General features: G+C 40.7%; 1 protein-coding gene across 1 annotated transcript in view; it reads left to right on the plus strand.

Annotated features, from left to right (window-relative positions):
- Nucleotides 1-8,935: 8,935 nt before the first annotated feature.
- Nucleotides 8,936-22,386, plus strand: part of slc1a9 (solute carrier family 1 member 9) — a 31,379-nt gene continuing 17,928 nt past the window's right edge. Inside the window, exons 1-3 of the mRNA XM_061223792.1 lie at nt 8,936-9,071; nt 14,802-14,954; nt 20,902-21,155. Coding sequence (XP_061079776.1) covers nt 8,936-9,071; nt 14,802-14,954; nt 20,902-21,155 — 543 coding nt within the window. The remainder of the gene's footprint in view (nt 9,072-14,801; nt 14,955-20,901; nt 21,156-22,386) is intronic.

The following is a 22,386-nucleotide window of genomic DNA, read 5'->3' on the forward strand; positions in this document are numbered from 1 at the left end:
ACAGAACCTTCCTCTGGCTTCCAGGTCCTCCCACATAGGTTCCTGCTGCAGTATTCATGTCGTTGTACCCCAGTTATGTTTGTGCATTTTGTGAAGTTTGCATCTGTCCTTCATTATTTATATTCACTGTCTTGATGGTGATAGTCTTCTTCTGTATGAGTCTAATCACAGAATTTACAATCAGGATATCTGTCTGTCTATTGTCCTGTACAATCAGGATATCTGTCTGTCTATATTCCTGTACAATCAGGATATCTATCGGTCTGTGTCTATTTTCCTGTACAATCAGGGCAGCTATCTGTCTGTGTCTATTTTCCTGTACAACATTGAAGACAAAAAGTATTTGGCAGTCTGGTTTTCAGAGAGCTGCATTTAATGCATGTTTCTCTGCATCACTCAATGTCTTATTATATTTTTATATTTTTGTATTTCTCTTGTAGTTTTTTTACTTTTTCTGGGGGGTTCAGGAGTTTTTCCAATTTTCTATTGTTCTATTTTCTTTTATATTTTGATGTAACAGCCTCTGTAAAAAGTGCTATCCTGGCAAAACTGAATGGAATGAAACCGCTTTTTTTTTTTGTAGCAATACTAATAATTATCCTTCAAAGTTATGTAATATCACTTTTGTAACTGAGGTATCATTGGACAACCAACTACCCATCTTTTTCTGTAAGAAGAGCATTTTAAGAGATACAGGCCTTTCTTTCACTGTATGTTATACTGACCGAAGTGTGACCACGGAGGAGGTTCGGTTAGAAGCGGTTAGGTTTGAATTTGAGAGGGCAATATTTGTAAATTCACTAGAATGCATGGAAAGGTCTTACAGAGAGTGATAGAGGGCAAACGGATGACTGCTCGATGATGCGAGAGGGAGTCAAACCACATGCGAGGAAGAGAAGGAGGTGGATGAAGGAAGAGAAAGTGAGGATCCAGCCCAGGATGAAAGGGTGAAGGAGGAAAGAGAGACGAAGGGAGAAAAAGAGATGGAGAAAGAAAGCAGAGGAAGGGGGATGCAGAAATAGAGGAGTATTAAGAGGGTGAAGAGACCAGATGTGGCAGACAGTCTGTGCTTAAAGAGTTCAAACAACAGATTAATACACTCAGATTATAGCTTCAGAGAGAGGGGGAGATGGGGTTTGTGCGCACACACACACACACACACGCACACACATACTCACATACACATAGACACGTGCATACAGACAAATTCATACATTGATATACATGCTCTCACACACACTTACACACACACACCACAACCAGGTTGGTTGAGGTAGTCACGGTGACACTCATGAATACTGATTGGACTGATTGGAGAACTGAGATATTGCTGATTATAGGAGTGAACTTGGCATTAAAGAATAAGCTAGATGGTCATTCAGGGTTAATGTTGTATAAAAGTGACTGATTGGACATTGGAGTGCTTTAGTGCTGATTATAAATGACCCGGGCAGAAGGGTTAATACAGAAAATACTCTGTGTGTGGGTGTGTTTCTACAGCATTGTGGGAAGTGTAGTTTTTGCAGATTTAACTGATGTCATGTTACTATAATGTTAATGTGCATTGTCGGGTCCAGTCGTGTGCCATCTTTGTTAACCTTTGCCCAGCTGTGCAGCATCCCAGCGCTCTCCAGTCTGTGTGTAATAATGTTCAGTCATAGATCCGCTGTTCTCTTCCCGAGGGGGAGGGGGTACAGGATTATACCTATATCCCTATGCAAAGCCCACACCAAACAATCAACTACTAATCCCTCCACGCACACACACACACACACACACACAGAGGCACAAACAGACACACACACACACACTCACATACAGTCAGCTCCAGAATTATTGGCGTCCTTGATAAACATTTTAGCACATAATAAACAACACAGAATAATCTATATGTTACAGTGGCCTCCATAATGTTTGCGAATATAAAATGTACCTGCATTTTGTATTTGCCAGCCTGCCAGCCAAGAGGGTGTAGACAGAACCAAGGAGCGGATGTGACTGTTGCTAAACCTATTAGCTATATGCGTGAATTTATTTGTCATTCTCATAGGCTGACTAAAAGCAACAGGGTGATAGACATAGACAGGGAGGATATAAAGTACATATTTTGTTACAGGCAGGGGTGTCTGCTATGCTAGTGCCATCATTGATTTATTTGCCTCTGTACTCTGAACCGAACGAAATTCACCGTAAATCCATCAGATTCATTTGCACACATAATGTGGGATTTATCAAAGTTTTCGGATGTCAGTTTTTCACAGGAGCAGAACGAACTTCACAAGTGTTTTCAGCTGTTCGTATTGCGCACGGAAATGAAAGTGCGAGGTTGTAAAGCGCGTTTTCTTATTTTATTATTCCATGAATTCATATTTTATTTAGCTTTAGAGTGGCTTAAATATTTTAATATGTCAAAAGAAGGAAGCCTGCACACTGATATGCTCCTTACACACCTTTATTGTAGACAACGAGTGGATCAGGTTTATGTTTCGCTTTATGTTTCTCCACCAGGACAATCTGCTTAATTTTTAATTTTTAATTTTTAATTTTTAATAAACAGCGAACAATAACGGCGAGTACAAGTTCAAGTTCATTGCATAGAAGTTGTCAAATCCTAAATGTTGTAATATATATTTTCAGATCATGTGTAGGCTACACAGTATTTTAAAACAAAGTTTTTTCATCTTTTCTCTGCCTTTCTCTTTCAATTGCCTGCAATAGATTTCCATGGTTAATTTATGCTAATTATACATTTCGTGCACACTCTTTTGGTTCATGATCGGTCGGTATTTCTCAACATACAGACGTGGATACGAAAAAAAATGTCGACTCCTGTTTCATAAATTCAGTGCAAATTTTTGGTCTGTTTCCAATCACACATACATTTGCGCACGGTTTTTCCAAAAATATTTACAAATTGTCAATATTGTCATCGCATTTTTATACATATTGGTTTCACCATGTAGAAATTACAGCAGTGTTCATACATAGTCCTCCCATTTCAGGGCACCATAATGTTTGGGACACAACAATGTTATGTAAAATAAAGTAGTCATGTTTTGTATTTTGTTGCATATCCATTGCATTCCTGATGTCTGTGACCTATCAATATCATCAGAGTCTGGATATCTTATTTTCAGGTTGTCCTACAGGCAATAGTAAAACTCTTTCCATTTGAATGGATCTGCATGGGAATTTGGGGTGGGGCTAGATTCAGCTGTATCAAATCAGCCTCAAACCACTGTGCTGCTGCCAGAGATGCAGTTGATAGAGAAATAATAGTTTGAACTCAATGGAAAAATATTCAGGAGAAACAATTATTTTTGTATCTACTGCCTCTGTAATCTCAAATTGAGTACAGAGGCAAATGATGGGTCTTGGTCCCAAACATTATGGAGGCCACGGTTCGAGCATACATAGAAAAATGATATACTTTTATTTCAATATGTTTACTCTCATGTTTCAATGACTTTATTGACGTGACCGTAAAAGCAGATCAGCAAATGGCTCTAAAATACGTTGTATGTTGTTATATGGCGTTATTATGGTATACATCAGCAACAGTAGAGAAATCAGTTGCATTGCAATATCGACTTATATCAATCTAAACATTTCCATCTATTCCTATGTAGGAATGTAAAGGGTGGAGTTTAATTTAGGGCGCTTTCACATAAAAGAGTTCACTAGGTTGTTGCATTGTATTGGCCTGGTTCATTTCACATTGCCAAATATCAATCGGACCAAATGAAGAGACTGTATATGCCTATGTGTAAATTTGTGCTTACCCAAATCTACCATCTTCCTTCGTAGCAAACTTTATTGGAATCTTTTGACACCATATACTTTACACATGTTGAAAACTAAAGTATATGTCAATAACAGTCTTATTTCATGCACAGACACACCATGGAGCTGGAATCACACGTCCAGGCACATACAGACACAAAACTAATACTAATAGTGACAGTTGATAAACTCACAGAGCAGAACAGTATTCGTATCATGGAGACTTAAGTAGTTTCGTAATAAAGATGATCCTTTCATGTAGGATTATGTCAACTAGTATTAAATCCTGAAATTGACACTGAGTAAGTGTGCACATGCATTCACTGATGGTATTGTTATGTGTGTTAGATATGTCATTAAGCAGGGAACTTAATGTTCTCACTCCCAAATCATTGGAGATGATGATGATGATAATGATGATGATGATGATGGCTGTATCACGGTAATGTGAATGGTTATATTGCATCTTACAGATGTTTTTCCTGATCACAGAATGTATATATTTATTTGGTTGAGGGCCAGTTTCGTAGACACAGATTAAGCATGGACTAACTTCAATTTTGAATGGAGATTCCCTATAGAGATTATCTGCACTAGATGGGGAAGTGAGGTCAGTAGAAGTGGGGGAAGGGGGGGGGGGTAGTGGTGGCGTTAAAAAAAGCAGCCACACAAACCTTCAGCCCACAGAGACAGATGATCAAATTATTTTAAATCTGTTGGGTGCATTTTTTATATTATATTTTAATATCTATTATATATTTTAAAAAATGTTCCCAACATTTTTCCAGTAGAGACAGCCATCACTGGAATTCCAAGTCAGAGCCATAATTCTGTATTAATGGAGGTCTGTGGCATACATATACTCGCACACAGAGTATCTCTTACTGAGGCCTACCGTGATTTCTTGAGCTTGAGTTTGAGGTCCTGTGGTTTGAGCTCCTGTGGTTTGAGCTCCTGTGGTTTGAGCTCCTGTGGTTTGAGTTCCTGTGAGTTGAGCTCCTGTGGTTTGAGTTCCTGTGGTTTGAGTTCCTGTGAGTTGAGTTCCTGTGAGTTGAGTTCCTGTGGTTTGAGTTCCTGTGAGTTGAGTTCCTGTGAGTTGAGTTCCTGTGAGTTGAGCTCCTGTGAGTTGAGTTCCTGTGGTTTGAGTTCCTGTGGTTTGAGTTCCTGTGAGTTCAGCTGTGACTTGCTTGCTGCATGTGGTTGTCTTGAGAGGTCACTCTGCTCTGGGATGTGTACTTAGCAGCTCTCAGCTGTTCACACGCAGCGATACTTGGCACTGGTTTGAGCACTCACAAAGTGCACAAAAATGCATTTGACGGCATCCTAGGTGCTTGTACAAATTAAATGCCGTTAATATGGGCAGTATGGCAGGGCTATAGAAATCTGGCCAATGGCTTACTTTAAAGGTTGTTAGGTAGCCTGATTCTGAAATAAAAGCAAGCATATGAATGCAGAAGTTAGGGGGGGATCCAGAGAGATAGAAAGGAGGTTTAAGCCTTTGAAGAGTCTTTATGTTTTTTTTTCTTCTAAATTCTAAGTCAGTGTTCTAGAGTGCTGTTGCTTTCAGCAAATAGTTATCATTGTTTCATGCATTATATTTGCAATTCTAATCATATTCTGTATTTGTGATATCACACCTTAACCCTCCTATTATGTTAAGAGTTTGTGACCACTTCTATGTTTGGGGTCAAATTGACCCCAACAGATTAAATAAACACAAACTTATTGCAAAAGAAAGATTTTGACACTTTGTGTGTCGCCTATTTATTGTCTCCCAAATATTATATATAATATTACTGGCATTTGGCAGATGCTCTTATCCAGAGCAACATACAGTTGATTAGACTAAGCAGGAGACAATGATACACAGCTGTTTGACCCTTGAGCAAGGCCCTTAATCCTGCATTGCTCCAGGGCCACCCCTGGAGCAATGCAGGATTAAGGGCCTTGCTCAAGGGTCCAACGGCTGTGCGGATCTTATTGTGGCTACACCAGGATTAGAACCACCGACCTTGCGTGTCCCAGTCATGCACCATAACCACTACGCTACAGGCCACCCCAAATGACTAGCGTGTTATCCATGAATATGAATAATCTGTGAGAAACATCTCATTTTAGAGCCTGAGGTACAGGAAATGAAAGTTTGGCACCTGTATGGGAAAGTACCACCAGAATCATCCACAAAGATATCTGAGATAAAAATTAAAATGGTTGTATATTTTCTAACATTTTTGGGTCAAAATAAGCCCATAGAACACATGCAAAGCTGGTACAGGACTTCTGAAAACAAAGCATTATGTTTATTACTATTGCCTCCAAAATACATACAAATATATTTTTCAGTCATACAGTATCAAGATGCAAAAAAGGTTAACTGGTTTTTAAGAGATGTCAAACACTGAATGGGGTCAAATTGACCCCAAACATAATAGGAGATGATTACATGACAGAGACAACTACAACAGTCCCACATGAAAAAATAGTAAGCTGTAATATAACTGAAGTATTCTGTCAACTACTGGGAATAATCCATCACTGTGGTCTGCTCAGTAAATGGCTCATTTGTATGTGTTTTCCAGATTAATATGCATACATTTGGGTTATCTTACAAACTTATTACGTATAACTCTCACCCCATTAGTTTACCAACATGGGTTCAGACTTCTTTCTTTTGTCTGATTGGATCATGTGTCTTCCATCCATATGTTTTTTAGGCATACACAAATCATTCAGTTCTTTAGCCACAGTAATGTAGTTTGGTTCTTTAGGCAGAGTAATGTAATTCAGTTCTTTATCCAGAGTAATGTAGTTCAGTTATTTAGGCACAGTAATGTCATTCAGTTCTTTAGCCACAGTAATGTAATTCAGTTCTTTAGCCCCAGTAATGTAATTCAGTTCTTTAGCCCCAGTAATGTAGTTCAGTTCTTTAGGCACAGTAATGTAATTCAGTTCTTTAGCCCCAGAAATGTAGTTCAGTTCTTTAGGCGCAGTAATGTAGTTCATTTCTTTGCCAAGAACAGAACCTGTTTGTTTTTGTTTTTATTCAAAAAAAGGGAGAGCAGCCATAAAGGGCCAGTCAGTATCCCCCTTATGTTCCAATGTTTTTTACCCCTGTGAAGTATCTGACCAGCAATCTGCAGCAATCTGTTTTATTGTCTCCATTATACCAGTTTGCAGGCAGATAAGTGGACACCCCAATGGGGCTCAGGACCTGATAATTAGGCTGAGCCAATCCAGGGATGTGCTCCCATCCGTCCCCATTAGGCTCTAGCTGAGAGACCACAGGAGTCCACAGTGTGCGATGTGTCCCAAATCGCATACTCTCTCACAATTTAGGATGTCAAAATAGTATTAATATGTCCGAAACATCGCTGTATAAAATAGTGTTTTAAAGCTACCTGGATGCCCCACACAGGGCGACATTGGCTGAGGAAGTTCGATCCGCCCTGTGTCTGTCGGAAGTGTCCCTGAGCAAGACTCCTAACCCTCAAATGCGCCTGATGAGCTGGTTGGTGCTTTGTATTGTACCAATGGCTAATCGCCATTGGTATGTGAGTGTGTGTGAATGAGAAGCCATTCATTGTTCAGGAACTGTATAAATGCGGACCGCTAACCAAACACACTACGTTCGGTGAAATATCAAAGTGTGCGAACATTAGATGCCCTTATGGCATGAGTATCCCACAGTGCATTGCACTAGATCATGACCCAAGTAAACAGAAGGGCAGCGTTCAAACCAAGCATTGCCTTTAACTTTTGCTTAGTGACACATAGTTAAAATCAATCAATATATTTTTAAATCTTAAACTTTTTCTGTTTTCATTACCCACCCTGTGCACTGTGTTTAAAGTGTTTGACGTTCTATGATGACGTTGTTTGTCTGAAAATCCATCTTACTTTTTGCTTTCACTTATGCACTGAGGTAAGCAGTTCCTCAGCTTAAAAACAGAAAGCAGCTACATCCATGCTGCTGTATACACTCACTGAGCACTTTATTAGGTATTTATTAGACTGTAATGCATAGTTATTCGCCTTACTGTCACATTCCTGTCAGCCATTCTCCTCAAAGTTCTCTCATTAACAAGATGTTTCTGCCCACAGAACTACTGCTCTCTGGATATTTTTGGGTTTTTTGCACCTACAACTTTAGAGACTGTTCTGAATGAAAATCCCAGGAGATCAGCAGTTCCTGAGATAGTCAAACCACCCTGTCTATCATTACATGGTCAAAGTCACATTTTTTCCCCATTCTAATGGTTGATGTGAAAATGGTCATTTACTGAAGCTCCTGACCTGTATCTGCATGATTTTATGCATTGCACGATTGTCACACAATTGGTTGATTGGATAATCACACTAATAAGTAGGTGTACAGGTGTTCAGTGCTCCGTGAGTGTACATTCATTAAATCTGGCGCTGGACCGTGAGCTGTCCTAAATAGCAGTAAAACAGCCACAGAACTCAGTCAGAGCCACATAACTCAGTCAGAGCCACAGCACTCACAGAGCCACAGAACTCAGTCATAGCCACAGACCTCAGTCAGAGCCACAGCGCTCACAGAGCCACAGAACTCAGTCATAGCCACAGCACTCACAGAGCCACAGAACTCAGTCATAGCCACAGACCTCAGTCAGAGCCACAGCGCTCACAGAGCCACAGACCTCAGTCAGAGCCACAGCACTCACAGAGCCACAGAACTCAGTCATAGCCACAGCACTCACAGAGCCACAGAACTCAGTCATAGCCACAGACCTCACAGTGCCGCAGAACTCAGTCAGAGCCACAGACCTCACAGAGCCACAGAACTCAGTCAGAGCCACAGACCTCACAGAGCCAGCTGCAGGTTGAGACCAAGTAACAGGTGGTAGAATGGAGCTCGGAGACGGGCTTTTGCTACCCTACAAAAACTAACAGAGGCTGCTATAACATAAGTTATTTTTAATAAATAATAAAGCCTTTTTGTCCATTTATTCTCTTGGAGAGCGCCTTGTTTTTTTTTCCTTGGTGCTGCACTTTTTGAATTTATGCCCGGGAGTATGACTTGGCATTCTGCATTGGGAAATAAAACACTTTAAGAAAAAAGATGTGTAAAACGCAAGTCCTTTCCGTCAGTGTCTGACTTACGTTCCTCCCTTGTTCCTTTTCAGGCAGGATGACCAATCAGCAGTTAGGCAGCCAGGTCAGCAGGGGGCAGTGTGAGGGAGGAGGGGAGCCCCTGCCCAAGTCCAGCCTGATGCAGTACTGTGGATGGATCACTCGCCACCTGCTACTGGCACTCACTGTGCTCGGTAGGTACAGTACACTGGCATGTGTATATGTATGTGTTCATGTACAGCACACTGGCATGTGTATATGTATGTGTTCATGTACAGTACACTGGCATGTGTATATGTATGTGTTCATGTACAGCACACTGGCATGTGTATATGTATGTGTTCATGTACAGTACACTGGCATGTGTATATGTATGTGTTCATGTACAGCACACTGGCATGTGTATATGTATGTGTTCATGTACAGCACACTGGCATGTGTATATGTATGTGTTCATGTACAGCACACTGGCATGTGTATATGTATGTGTTCATGTACAGCACACTGGCATGTGTATATGTACTGTATGTGTTCATGTACAGCACACTGGCATGTGTATATGTACTGTATGTGTTCATCTACAGCACACTGGCAGGTGTATATGTACTGTATGTGTTTATGTACAGCACCCTGGCATGTGTATATGTACTGTATGTGTTCATGTACAGCACACTGGCATGTGTATATGTATGTGTTCATGTACAGCACACTGGCATGTGTATATGTATGTGTTCATGTACAGCACACTGGCATGTGTATATGTATGTGTTCATGTACAGCACACTGGCATGTGTATATGTATGTGTTCATGTACAGCACACTGGCATGTGTATATGTACTGTATGTGTTCATGTACAGCACACTGGCATGTGTATATGTACTGTATGTGTTCATCTACAGCACACTGGCAGGTGTATATGTACTGTATGTGTTTATGTACAGCACCCTGGCATGTGTATATGTACTGTATGTGTTCATGTACAGCACACTGGCATGTGTATATGTACTGTATGTGTTCATGTACAGCACACTGGCATGTGTATATGTATGTGTTCATGTACAGCACACTGGCATGTGTATATGTATGTGTTCATGTACAGCACACTGGCATGTGTATATGTATGTGTTCATGTACAGCACACTGGCATGTGTATATGTACTGTATGTGTTCATGTACAGCACACTGGCATGTGTATATGTACTGTATGTGTTCATCTACAGCACACTGGCAGGTGTATATGTACTGTATGTGTTCATGTACAGCACCCTGGCAGGTGTATATGTACTGTATGTGTTTATGTACAGCACCCTGGCATGTGTATATGTACTGTATGTGTTCATGTACAGCACACTGGCATGTGTATATGTATGTGTTCATGTACAGCACACTGGCATGTGTATATGTATGTGTTCATGTACAGCACACTGGCATGTGTATATGTATGTGTTCATGTACAGCACACTGGCATGTGTATATGTATGTGTTCATGTACAGCACACTGACATGTGTATATGTACTGTATGTGTTCATCTACAGCACACTGGCAGGTGTATATGTACTGTATGTGTTCATGTACAGCACACTGGCAGGTGTATATGTACTGTATGTGTTCATGTACAGCACACTGGCATGTGTATATGTACTGTATGTGCTCATGTACAGCACACTGGCATGTGTATATGTACTGTATGTGTTCATGTACAGCACACTGGCATGTGTATATGTACTGTATGTGTTCATGTACAGCACACTGGCATGTGTATATGTATGTGTTCATGTACAGCACACTGGCATGTGTATATGTATGTGTTCATGTACAGCACCCTGGCATGTGTATATGTACTGTATGTGTTCATGTACAGCACACTGGCAGGTGTATATGTACTGTATGTGTTCATGTACAGCACACTGGCATGTGTATATGTACTGTATGTGTTCATGTACAGCACACTGGCATGTGTATATGTATGTGTTCATGTACAGCATGCTGGCATGTGTGTATGTTTGTGTGCATGTACAGTACTGTGCAGAAGTCTTAGGCACCCTAGACTTTATTATATATATGTTTCTTTTTTTGTGTGTATTAGCATAAAATAACACATTTGAAATTTCCAAATATTCATTTAGCAAAAGTAACATATTACAGTAAGCAATTGACTACTTTTTACATTAAAAACTTGATCAAGGCTGTCTGAGATCACAAGCAAGGAGCCAACCAAAGTCTGTGCCAAGTTCTCCAACATGCTTGGAACAACCTCCCTGCTGATTGTCTTAGCCAACACTGTCCTGCAGTTCTATATCTCAGACAAGTGATGCAGTTTAACACCTAAGGCTGACACAAAAAATATTGATTTGATTCAGTTTTGAACTATTCTGGCAAATTGCTAAAATGTAATGTCAAATGTTTAGTACGTCTGTTTAGGACCTTTCATTGACTTATTTTTGAAAGAATCTTATCTGTATAGAATGTTATACAGGTGCCTAAGACTTATAATAATTAATTGCGCACATATACTGTATTTCATCTAGCATTGACAGATTCCCGGCTTTGAACTTGAAATGTCAGATTTTCAAATTGTTTGTACAGGTCTGGTCTGTGTTTCCAACGGCACAGCAAATGTTTCATCTGAAAAATGGATCAAAATTTCAGTGCTGTTTTGTAAGCCCGCCCCATACCTTAACTTTGCCTGCATGTGTGTCTCATGATCTGACTTTACAGTGAAGCCTGATGCTACTAATGAGCTAATCATGGTGTTCAATGAAGACCTTGATAAGTAGAATCAGGTGATTTTGTCCTGGGCAAGAACAGAAACGTACACCCACACCCGCCCTTTTCTGATCATTATTGGCACCCCTGGTTCAATACTTTTTGCAAACACCCCTGGCAAAGATGACAGCCATGGGTCTTCCTATAATTTGTGATGAGGTCAGAGAATGCATTTGGAGGAATTGCTGGACTATCTCCCTATAACCATGTTTCACCTTCCTGGCAGAGACAACCAGTTTTCTGCCAAAATGTCCTGGTAGCTAGAATTCATTGTGCCGTTCATCTTAAATAGAGCAGAACATGTCCAAAACATCAATGACCCGCCTCCATATGGTGTGTACGGCTAAAACAATCCATTTTGGTTGCATCTGACTATAGCACCATCTTCCTGTCATAATTTCATTGACGTTTGGCACAGTGACATCACCTCTACAATTTCTAGAACTTCTAGTGTTCCAAGTAGGTAGTTTTCATGCCAAATTGTGCTATTTTGTCACGGTTGAAAGATTTACAGTCACAGGGTATGGATTTTTGGGCTGGTTAGAAAGCACAATGCTGCCACAAAATATGTTCTGTTATTATTATCTTCCACAAAGTTTATCTTCAACTTGGCAAACTGGGAGATATTTGTGAGAAGGCACGCTTGCGGGGCAGGCCTCCCCTGCTCTGCTCTCCCACACAGAAAAGAAAGATCACAATTATTTAATTTAATCACACGGTATGTGTCTAGCACTGAACTGCATTATCGTATTAATTAGAGATTATGGTCAATGGACATGAAAGTTGTCAAGGAAAGAAGGAATAGAGTTGTTTTGTAACCTAAAGAGAGAGGAAGGGAGAAAGAATTGGAAAACGAACAGGCTAACATTACATGACCGCTGGATAGCTTGCTTGTTCACGTTACCCCTGCCGCTACAATGCCAAGTGGTAAATGCTTAATATGAGAAACTGGAACGAAATAACCGCTTGCGGTAGAGTATTTTTATTATTGTTGTATAAAATATTGAATGAAATATGTTTTTCTCATTACAACCTGAATATTTAAAGGCAGAGTAGTGGAATGATAAGACTAAAAATATTTGATTATCTACATTTTTTACATTTAATAAAATTGCACAAGTTTAAATAACATTTAAATGTATTTGATTTGCATAATCATTCTTTTCTCTCAAACCAACAACAATTGAAGAATATTCAAACAAAACTTCAAAATATCACCTAATGATTACAAGTGGTAAGCAAAACATTATGATGTCACAGTGAAGTTGACCTTTGACCTTTTGGATGTAAAATGTCATCACTTCATAAATGTATCCTATTAGAAATGTCATTTGTCATTTGCCATACGTCTTTTGTGAGGTTTTGTGAGCTCAGCAAATTAAAAAAATTCGGAAGGCGTTCCTGAGATATTGCGTTCATGAGAATGACATGAAGTCACAGTGACTTTGACCTTTGATCACCAAAATCTAAGAGTCCAAGTGGACATCTGTGCCAAATTTGAAGAAATATCGCTTTCACAAGAATGGGACAGACGGATAGACAACCCGAAAACATAACGATACCGCATAAAAATACTGCAAGGATAGGGAGAGGACGGGAGACATTCTAAAGTACATACTCAATTAACCTTTTTTGTTGTGAGCATAGTTTCTTTTTAAATAGCATGGCAGGGTAATTCCAGCATTATGGACTATAACTGAACACAAAATGACAGAAAAATTACTTGTCTTACATGTTAAAAAAAATTAATGCATATTGGCAATTTTTACAAATATAATAAAAAACATATTGCTATGATATTCATGTAGGTGGCTTGGCTGAACATAAAAATATCAATATATTTTTTTATTTTTAAGAGGAAATATCAGTGTTATGGGATTGATGCCATTGCACTGTGACTGAGACGCATCTGAAATGCACATTGTTCGATGATCTACTTCCCAAACAAATTCTATCATAAACCATTTGTCATCTGAAATGGTTTTGAATATTTTCAAGATGGCCACCAAATAGGCATTAGGCATTTTTCTATTGCTAACCTACATTTTTATCAGCAAAAAAATCCAAAATATACACCCTAAGGGTAAATGTGATAGAAGTTTAAAGGTGCCAATCATTCCTGAGCCCACTGTATGTGCCTGAATAATTAATTATGTGAGAATGATTTATTTCTAATTTGCAGTTATAATAATGTAATTTAGGACATTTACTGTATGTTATTTCATTTATTAATGTAATGTATGCACACTGTTATAATTGTTTTGATTTAATTTCTTGAATGCCTGCTATTTCACCGGAAATTCCCCTGGAAAAGCTATTCTATTCTAAAGAGAGTATACAACAAATACAACATAAAAATAATATATGCATGCCTATGCTATGAGTTTATCACTATAACATCCGTGTTTTGTAATAACGGTAAAAACACAGGGGAGCCTAGATTTATTGTATCTATCTGCAGCTAGTTTAGTTTCGAGATATCAAGCTGTTATATATGAGAACAGAGCACTCACATGTTGAGAATTATCTTTGATAAAAATGTCAGATAGACTCCTATTCTCGCATCTGTATTGTCTACTTCATTTAGCATTTCTTTTGGGCCCAAAGGCATGGTAACTACGGAGCGTAGTTTAGTGTCAGCCTTCCCAGTATAATTATTTTGTCTGCATCCTTATTCAAACAGTGTTGAAAACTATAAGCTGTGTTTATTTATGGTGTGGTTTCCTTGTATGTGTGCAGTATTTCAAAGTTCTGAATATGTCCACCATGTGAGGCTGGTTTCAGTTTTTTCCTTTTTTGAGGTGTCAGAAAGTGGGGATAGTTTTCACACCGAAGATTTTTGTTTTGGGACCTAGTGAAACAACAAATACAGTGAACTTTGTGTTTCGCAAGCAAAAGTGAGCAAGGAGGAACACAAAACAGGGGGTCTAGGGGGACGGTGTGCCTGAGGTTTGAGTACGCATACAGTACTATTAACTGATTAACAATATTTATGTTTTGTAGAACTTGGTGTATTGAGGGTGCAGTTTGTGTCACTATTTTATTCGGGTATAATGCAATGACCATAAATGCTCATCAGAGTAAAAGTCTCTCTCTCTCTCTCTCTCTCTCTCTCCTCCGCCCTCTCTCTCCCCCTCTCCCTCTCTATCTCTGCAGGAGTGGTTTTGGGGTCAGTGTTTGGGATGCTGTTGCGCTATGTCCCTGAATTAGACTCCAACACGCTGATGGTCATCTCTTTCCCTGGAGATATTTTAATGAGGATGCTGAAGATGCTCATTCTCCCCCTCATCATTTCCAGCCTCATCACAGGTATTAATATTCATTTTTGCATTCATAAATTGTGTTTATTATCATCTATTAAATAATTATCCTGTCTCCAGATTTACCCATCATATGTCTCCCATATCATTTGCCAATGGACCAAAATTCCAGTTGTGATATCACAGTGGAGACTTCATAACACTCATTCTATTTTTAAATATCTATATTATTTTATTAGGCAATGCTTTCATTTGGGACTATTTACATTGCTTAGGAAATTGGAGAGGCCAACATCAGTGCACTGTACACTGTACAACTTTAAATCAATGGTACGCATATTATTCCAAAATATTTGCTCCACGGAACTGTTGTTTTGAGATATTCAGCTTCAATGATACCAAAGAGCATTTTTTTAACTTTTTTTTTAACTGTATTTTGTTTAAACCTTCACACATATATTTAGTGCCCTATATAAAGCGTACTGTATATATGACATTAACCCTTGTGTTGTTTTAAGGGTCACCCACTATGTTCGCGAAAACCCCCTAAATTATCTTTTTAAACTTGAAATTTTATGACAAAGTTTGTGCTGAGAGACAGGTTGTTTCTTCATGCAAAGTAGATTTGGGTTTTAAATTAAGCTGCTTTAGTTTAGGGGTTGAGTGAAGGCGGGTATACAGAATGTTAAGAATACTCGTTTTTGTGAAACAGTTAGAGCCTTAAGGTCTGGAGTTGGCAGAAGGGGAAGGTTTGCGGGGCTCGGCGCGCTGGCTGAATGGCGGCAGTGAGAAGCTCTCGTGTCCCTGGGCTGTCCAGTGAGAGTCCCTCCTGGCCTTTCTCTGAGCGTTACTCTACCGGGCTCACCACGGCTGCCTGTCTGGGCACATAGGAGGAGTGCAGGATGCCTGTCTGGGCGCATAAGAGGAGTGCAGGATGCCTGTCTGGGCGCATAAGAGAAGTGCAGGATGCCTGTCTGGGCACATAAGAGGAGTGCAGGATGCCTGTCTGGGCGCATAAGAGGAGTGCAGGATGCCTGTCTGGGCGCATAAGAGGAGTGCAGGATGCCTGTCTGGGCGCATAAGAGGAGTGCAGGATGCCTGTCTGGGCGCATAAGAGGAGTGCAGGATGCCTGTCTGGGCACATAAGAGGAGTGCAGGATGCCTGTCTGGGCGCATAAGAGAAGTGCAGGATGCCTGTCTGGGCGCATAAGAGGAGTGCAGGATGCCTGTCTGGGCGCATAAGAGGAGTGCAGGATGCCTGTCTGGGCGCATAAGAGGAGTGCAGGATGCCTGTCTGGGCGCATAAGAGGAGTGCAGGATGCCTGTCTGGGCGCATAAGAGGAGTGCAGGATGCCTGTCTGGGCGCATAAGAGGAGTGCAGGATGCCTGTCTGGGCACATAAGAGGAGTGCAGGATGCCTGTCTGGGCGCATAAGAGAAGTGCAGGATGCCTGTCTGGGCGCATAAGAGGAGTGCAGGATGCCTGTCTGGGCGCATAAGAGGAGTGAAACTCCCCGGGGGGCAGTGAGCCTGGCGGCAGCTTCGTGCCGCGGTAAAGTAGCGGCCCCACGGGGGCACGTTGCTTTGATCAAACATGGCTGCCGTGGTTACGGGTGGTTTTTTCCAGGAACGTTTCCTGGATTCAAACGAGAAGCAGCTGGGCAGCTTCCATCGCAGTGGGGGATTTTCGCAGAGATGAAGTCTCTCTTAGCAGGCTATGACAGCAGACACAGCGAGCCCTGTTTCAATTTCCATTTTACAATCTCTACCCTGATAGTCGGTTCTTATAGGCCAAATCAGGGTATGTTCAGCCCTCCTATAGGCCAGGCCAGGCTCTGTTCTTTGCTGTGAGCAATCCAGACGTATCTTAAAAGGGAATTAAAGAGATGCTATCCTTATGAATGTGTTTGGGAAACCCAGGTTATTTGAAGAGCAATCGTAAGGTCCATTTAAAGAGCATTACGAGGGCCTCCCCTGTGCTCTTACAGACCCACCCGCGGGTGTCCACGTGACAACAAAAAAATGTAATTGCTCAAAAGTCACAAAGTCAATGGGCCTCATTTATCAATATTTTTGGAAATCCGTGTGTAAATGTATGTGATCGGAAACAAAGTAACAACTTGAGCCAGATTTATGATTATAGACAAGTGTATACAGTTTTTAGGGAAGACTAATGCTTGGCAATATAGCCAAGCTGTTGTCAACACTTTCTCAAGTAACACGCACTATGCAACAGGTAAAAACATTTGGCACATTCCTTCCCATAGTGATGTCTGCAAGGCAGCCCTTTCAGCTCCGCCAACCATAGACTATGTGTACATATTACTTCGCTAACAATTTTTCTTTAACATAGTTTAATGAAATGTATCTTTATTTATGTCACTGAGCTATCTAGTTTGCTAAACCCAACGCGATTATTTCGACAAGCTGCTGCCTTCCAGGCTTCACTGCGGGCGTATGCATTTGGCTGCATTGGCGAATCATAGGAGACATCGTTATATGGAATCCTACCGGAGCCTATACAGTTTTCCCAGTCCTTGCAGAGAGCCAGAAGGAGGTGTCACAAGATTCAAACAAAGTGTGGCCATGCTTCAAATCTTCTAATAAAGCTGTAACTGTAACGTAAAGCCATCGCAACGAAGCCCAACGCTGCATTCACGTCATATTAGAATGAACGAATTAGCACCTTCCGACTGGGAAAAACTGTTCACGTCACGACATTAAACACGAACCAAAAAAACAAATTAAGCGCATCAGCCACATGTAATGCCACTTCTATAGCCTACCATGATGTTTTCTGGTGTAACTTGAACTTGAACTCACCGTTATAGTTTGTTGTTTTGTAGGCATAGGAGACTACGCCATTCCCCATACGTGTTTTGTGGGGGACTTCACTTAAGCATGAATGAATCAGGATTAAAAAAAGGATGAATCAGAATCACCCATTTTAATGTTGAATACTGTTGCGTTTTTATATGATATTAATATTTATAATATCCAATTGGCATATTAAAATAATTTAGCCACTCGAAATAAAATTATTATTATTATTATTATTATTATTTATTATTATAATTAATAAAATATTAATGTATTAAATAATAAAATAACAAAACATGCTTTACAACCATGCCCTTTCATTTCCGTGCACAATACGAACAGCTGAGACTCGTGAAGTTTGTTTGGCTCCTACGAAAAAACTGACATCCGAAAACTTTGATAAATCCCACATTATTTCCGATGGATTCACGGTGAATTTAGTTCGGCTCAGGTTTCATAAATGAGGCCAATTGCTTCGATGTGTAGTGCACCAGTGAAAGCTATGGTAAATTAGTTTTGGTTTGAGCGACATATCACTGTTCATGATCAATTTTAAAGACAAGCTGTGGTCCAAAAATGAAGGAAAACCTCTTTCAGACTCAAACCCTTTTTCAGACTCAAAACAGAAGATCACAACTCCTCTACTCTTCTGTTCTTTCGGAAATCAGCAGGCCTGCATCCCATTACCGCACACAATTTTCCAAATTCATCCAAGAATGGCGGCAATGCAAAGGAAACGTTACTTAATTGGTTGGTCTTGGCTCCAACTCCAGTTGGTCTGCTTCCAGTTCTACACTGCTAAAACTGTTAGTGTTTCAAAATACCTGAAGCAAAGGCAGTTGCCAATTCAGAAGGTATGACCACAGTTAAAAGTTAAAAGCATTTGGACAGTGGTTTAATATTATTTTGGCTCTGTACACCAGCACTTGGGATTTTAAATAAAACAATGAACATGAGGTTAAAGTGCAGACTGTCACCTTTAATTTGCGGGTTTTTATATATGTAGGAATTATATCTGTTTTTACCTTCAGTCCCTATTTCAGTGGACTGGAAGTAAAGACACAAAAAGGTGGTGCCACCATTTATTAGGTTTAAGGGGGCAGTTACTTGGAGTATGATTACTCAAAATTACATTTTGTCTGAAGATCTGAATCTCTATTCTGTGTGACAAATATGCAATAATATAGGAAATCAGCCAGGGAGCAAATGCTTTTCCAGTGAAGATTCTTTCAAAAAATCTGAAAAGAAAAGTTTCTAAATATCTAAATCAGATCCATATTCAATGATCTTAGGTTCACTGTCCTGCAGTTTTATAAGAAAATCTGTCTGTCTCACTTAAATTTGTTTTTATTTTTTAAAGAATTTTTCTCCCAATTTGGCAGCCAATTATACCCTATCTAAACCAGTTGGTGCTCGCTGGGGATACACCGCCTTACGACCCTGTCCCTCGGAGGCCCAGTGGGATCTCGCGACCCTGGGAGTGACACGCCTCCTCCTCGTTATTAGACCGTTACTCCGAGACGCTGTATGCGCTGATCCCGCTGACCCTGCCAAGCCCCTCCCACTGACCCTGCCAAGCCCCTCCCCTGGAGCAGCGAGCCAATTATGCTGCTCCATGAGAGCCTGCCAAACTCGGCTTTTTGGCAGGACCGGGAATCAAATTCCGTTCCTCGGTGTGCAACTGAAACGAACTGCGACCAGAAGTCCACTGGATCTTAGCCGAAACACCAAATTTATATAAAAAATACTTTTACAATGTACTGTACTCTATGTGTACCATATGGCTGTAGTACCACTATCATACAGACTATATTTGTGAAGGGTGGTTACACCAAATATATTTGTGCACCATAGTACCACTATCATACACACTATCAGTATATACAGTATGTGGACCATATTACCACTGCTTTTCTCTGAAGACTGCATTTTTTTATTTTTTAGACTTTTACTGCTGTAGCCTATCAACTTAGAGTTATGATGCATTCAGAGATGCTCTTCTGCATCCCACTGTAATGTGTGGTTAGTTGCGTTATCGTCACCTTCCTGTCAGCTTTGACCAGTCTGGCCATTCTCCTCTGATGTCTTTCATTAACAAGGCATTTCTGTCTGCAGAACTGCTGCTCACTTGTTGTTGTTTTTTTGCACTATTCTTTGCAAGCTCTGGAGACTAGTGTGCGTGAAAGTCCCAGGAGATCAGCAGTTTCTGAGATACTCAAACCACCCTGCCTGCCACCAACAATCATTCCAGGGTCAAAGTCACTTAGATCACATTTTTCCCCCATTCGGATGGTTGATGTGAACATTAACTGAAGCTCCTGACCCCCATCTACATGATTGTATGCATTGCACTACTGTCACATAATTGGCTGATTAGATAATTGTATGAACAAGTAGGTGTAATAATGTAAAAATGTTCCTAATGAGTGTATAAGTCCTATTCATTTTTCAGTGTCTCTCTCACTCTCTTATTCTCTCTCTCTCTCTCTCTCTCTCTCTCTCTCTCTCTCTCTCACTCTCTCTCTCTCTCTTTCTGTGTGTGGGTTCTATGCTTTGCAATCCCCCCTCTCTCTGGCCTGGTAAAACTCAAATTCCTCTCCTCTTTTATGTGGGGAGTGTAATGTAGTGCTAATCTAGCTGTGGTCATAATGTCATTTTGAGTTGTCAAGAGAAATAAGGAACAGTAAACAGTAAATTGTCCCAATGAATACAAATCATTTCACAGCAGGAAAAATACTTCACTAGATGGCACAATGACAATGGTAATCATTTATCTTCCAGGGCATGCACACATGCACACACACACACACACACGCACACACACACACTTATTATAGAGTGTGTGTGTGTGGTTGCTTCTTTCAAAGGTCCTGCAGATAAAAGCTGACAGTGGTGATAGCGTATGAGCTGTCTCCTCCACTCCTCCTCTCCCTCGGTCACTCTCCCTCTCTCCTCCTCTCCCTCGTTCATTCTCCATCTCTCCTCCTCTCTCTCTTGTTCACTCTCCCTCTCTCCTCCTCTCCCTCGTTCACTCTCCATCTCTCCTCCTCTTTCTCTTGTTCACTCTCCCTCTCTCCTCCTCTCCCTCATTCACTCTCTCTCTCCTCCTCTCCCTCGGTCTGTCTCTCTCTCTCTCCTCCTCTCCCTCGGTCACTCCCTCTCTCCTCTCTTCCGCAGGGCTGGCCGGTCTGGATGCACGCTCGAGCGGGCGGATGGGAACCAGAGCCTTGGTCTACTACATGTCCACCACGATCATTGCCGCCGTGCTGGGGGTCATCCTGGTCATAGGGATCCACCCAGGGAACCCCAAGCTCAGGGGAGCTCACGTCAGCTACGTCACCAAGAACCAGGAGGTCAGCAGCCTGGACGCCTTCATGGACCTGATCCGGAACCTGTTCCCTGAAAACCTGGTGCAGGCCTGCTTTCAACAGGTGAGCGGCCTGGGTCTCTGTGCACGGTCAGTACATTACAGTACAGTTACTTATCCAAACATATTGATTAGACTAAGCAAGGGGTCAATCCCCCCTGGAGCAATGTGGACTATCCACACATAGATGAATATACAGTATGGTATGGCCAACCTGGATTTTATTCCCCAGTCTCAAGCTGTGTCCCTCTCTGCTTTCCCCTGAATGGAAGGTTAAAAAAAAAACTTTTTCTCTAAGACTCTCAACTTTATAAAATAAAAATAAATAATTGAAGAGCAGGGGAAATCTAGAGGTATTCAAAAAGAGCAATGTCTCCCGGTATTGCTGGCCGTAGCCATGTTTGGTGTTCTGGTAGTTTTTAACCCTTTTATTCCCAAGCCCTATGTAAAGTGGCTCCTGTCTTGGATTTTCTTTGGATTCAGTACCAACAAGCAGAGATATTCAGAAGCAGAACAACAGCTGTAATTTGAAAGGATAGCATCCCAAACACTCAGTTGGGACACTTTTGGAACAATTCTCAATTCAGTATACACTCAGTAAGCAATTTATTAGGTAGACTTATTTTTTTAACTTATTTAGTCTTCTGCTGCTGTATCCTATTCACTAAGAGGTTTGACGTGTTGTGTTTTCCGAGATGCTCTTCTGCACACCACTGTTGTAATGTAATGTGTGCTTATTTGCATTACTGTCACCTTCCTGTCAGCTTTGACCAGCTTTGGCTCTTCCCCTCTGACCTCTCTCATTGACAAGGTGTTTCTGTCTGCAGAACTGCTGCTCACTGGAGTTTTTTGTTTGTTTGTTTTTTGCACTATTCTTTGCAAATGCTAGAGACTGTTGTGCGTGAAAATCCTAGGAGATCAGCAGTGAGATACTAGTGAGATACTCCACCCTGTCTGGTATCAAAGATCATGAAAAAGTAGGCGTACCTGTTCCTAATAAAGTGCTTAGTGAGTGTATATGGCTAACAGAAAGAGGCTGTGCATGCCTAATTCATGCATTCTAGTTAAATGTTAAAAACAAGTAGGGCTATGTTAAAATCATTGTACCTCTACCTCACCACAGGTCGTTAATAGATTGCAGAAGCAATTAACTCTAGAAAATGAAACGTATTAAGAAGGAATATTTGTGTCCATGTTTAAGCAAGCAAGAATGCTAAAATAAAAGAAAAACACATTTCCCTCACAATCCTTCTTTTTGTTACTATGTAACAACACTCTAGATAATGTGTCTTTAT

The sequence above is a fragment of the Conger conger genome, chromosome 16, assembly GCF_963514075.1.
Source record: "Conger conger chromosome 16, fConCon1.1, whole genome shotgun sequence".
Lineage (NCBI taxonomy): Eukaryota > Metazoa > Chordata > Actinopteri > Anguilliformes > Congridae > Conger > Conger conger.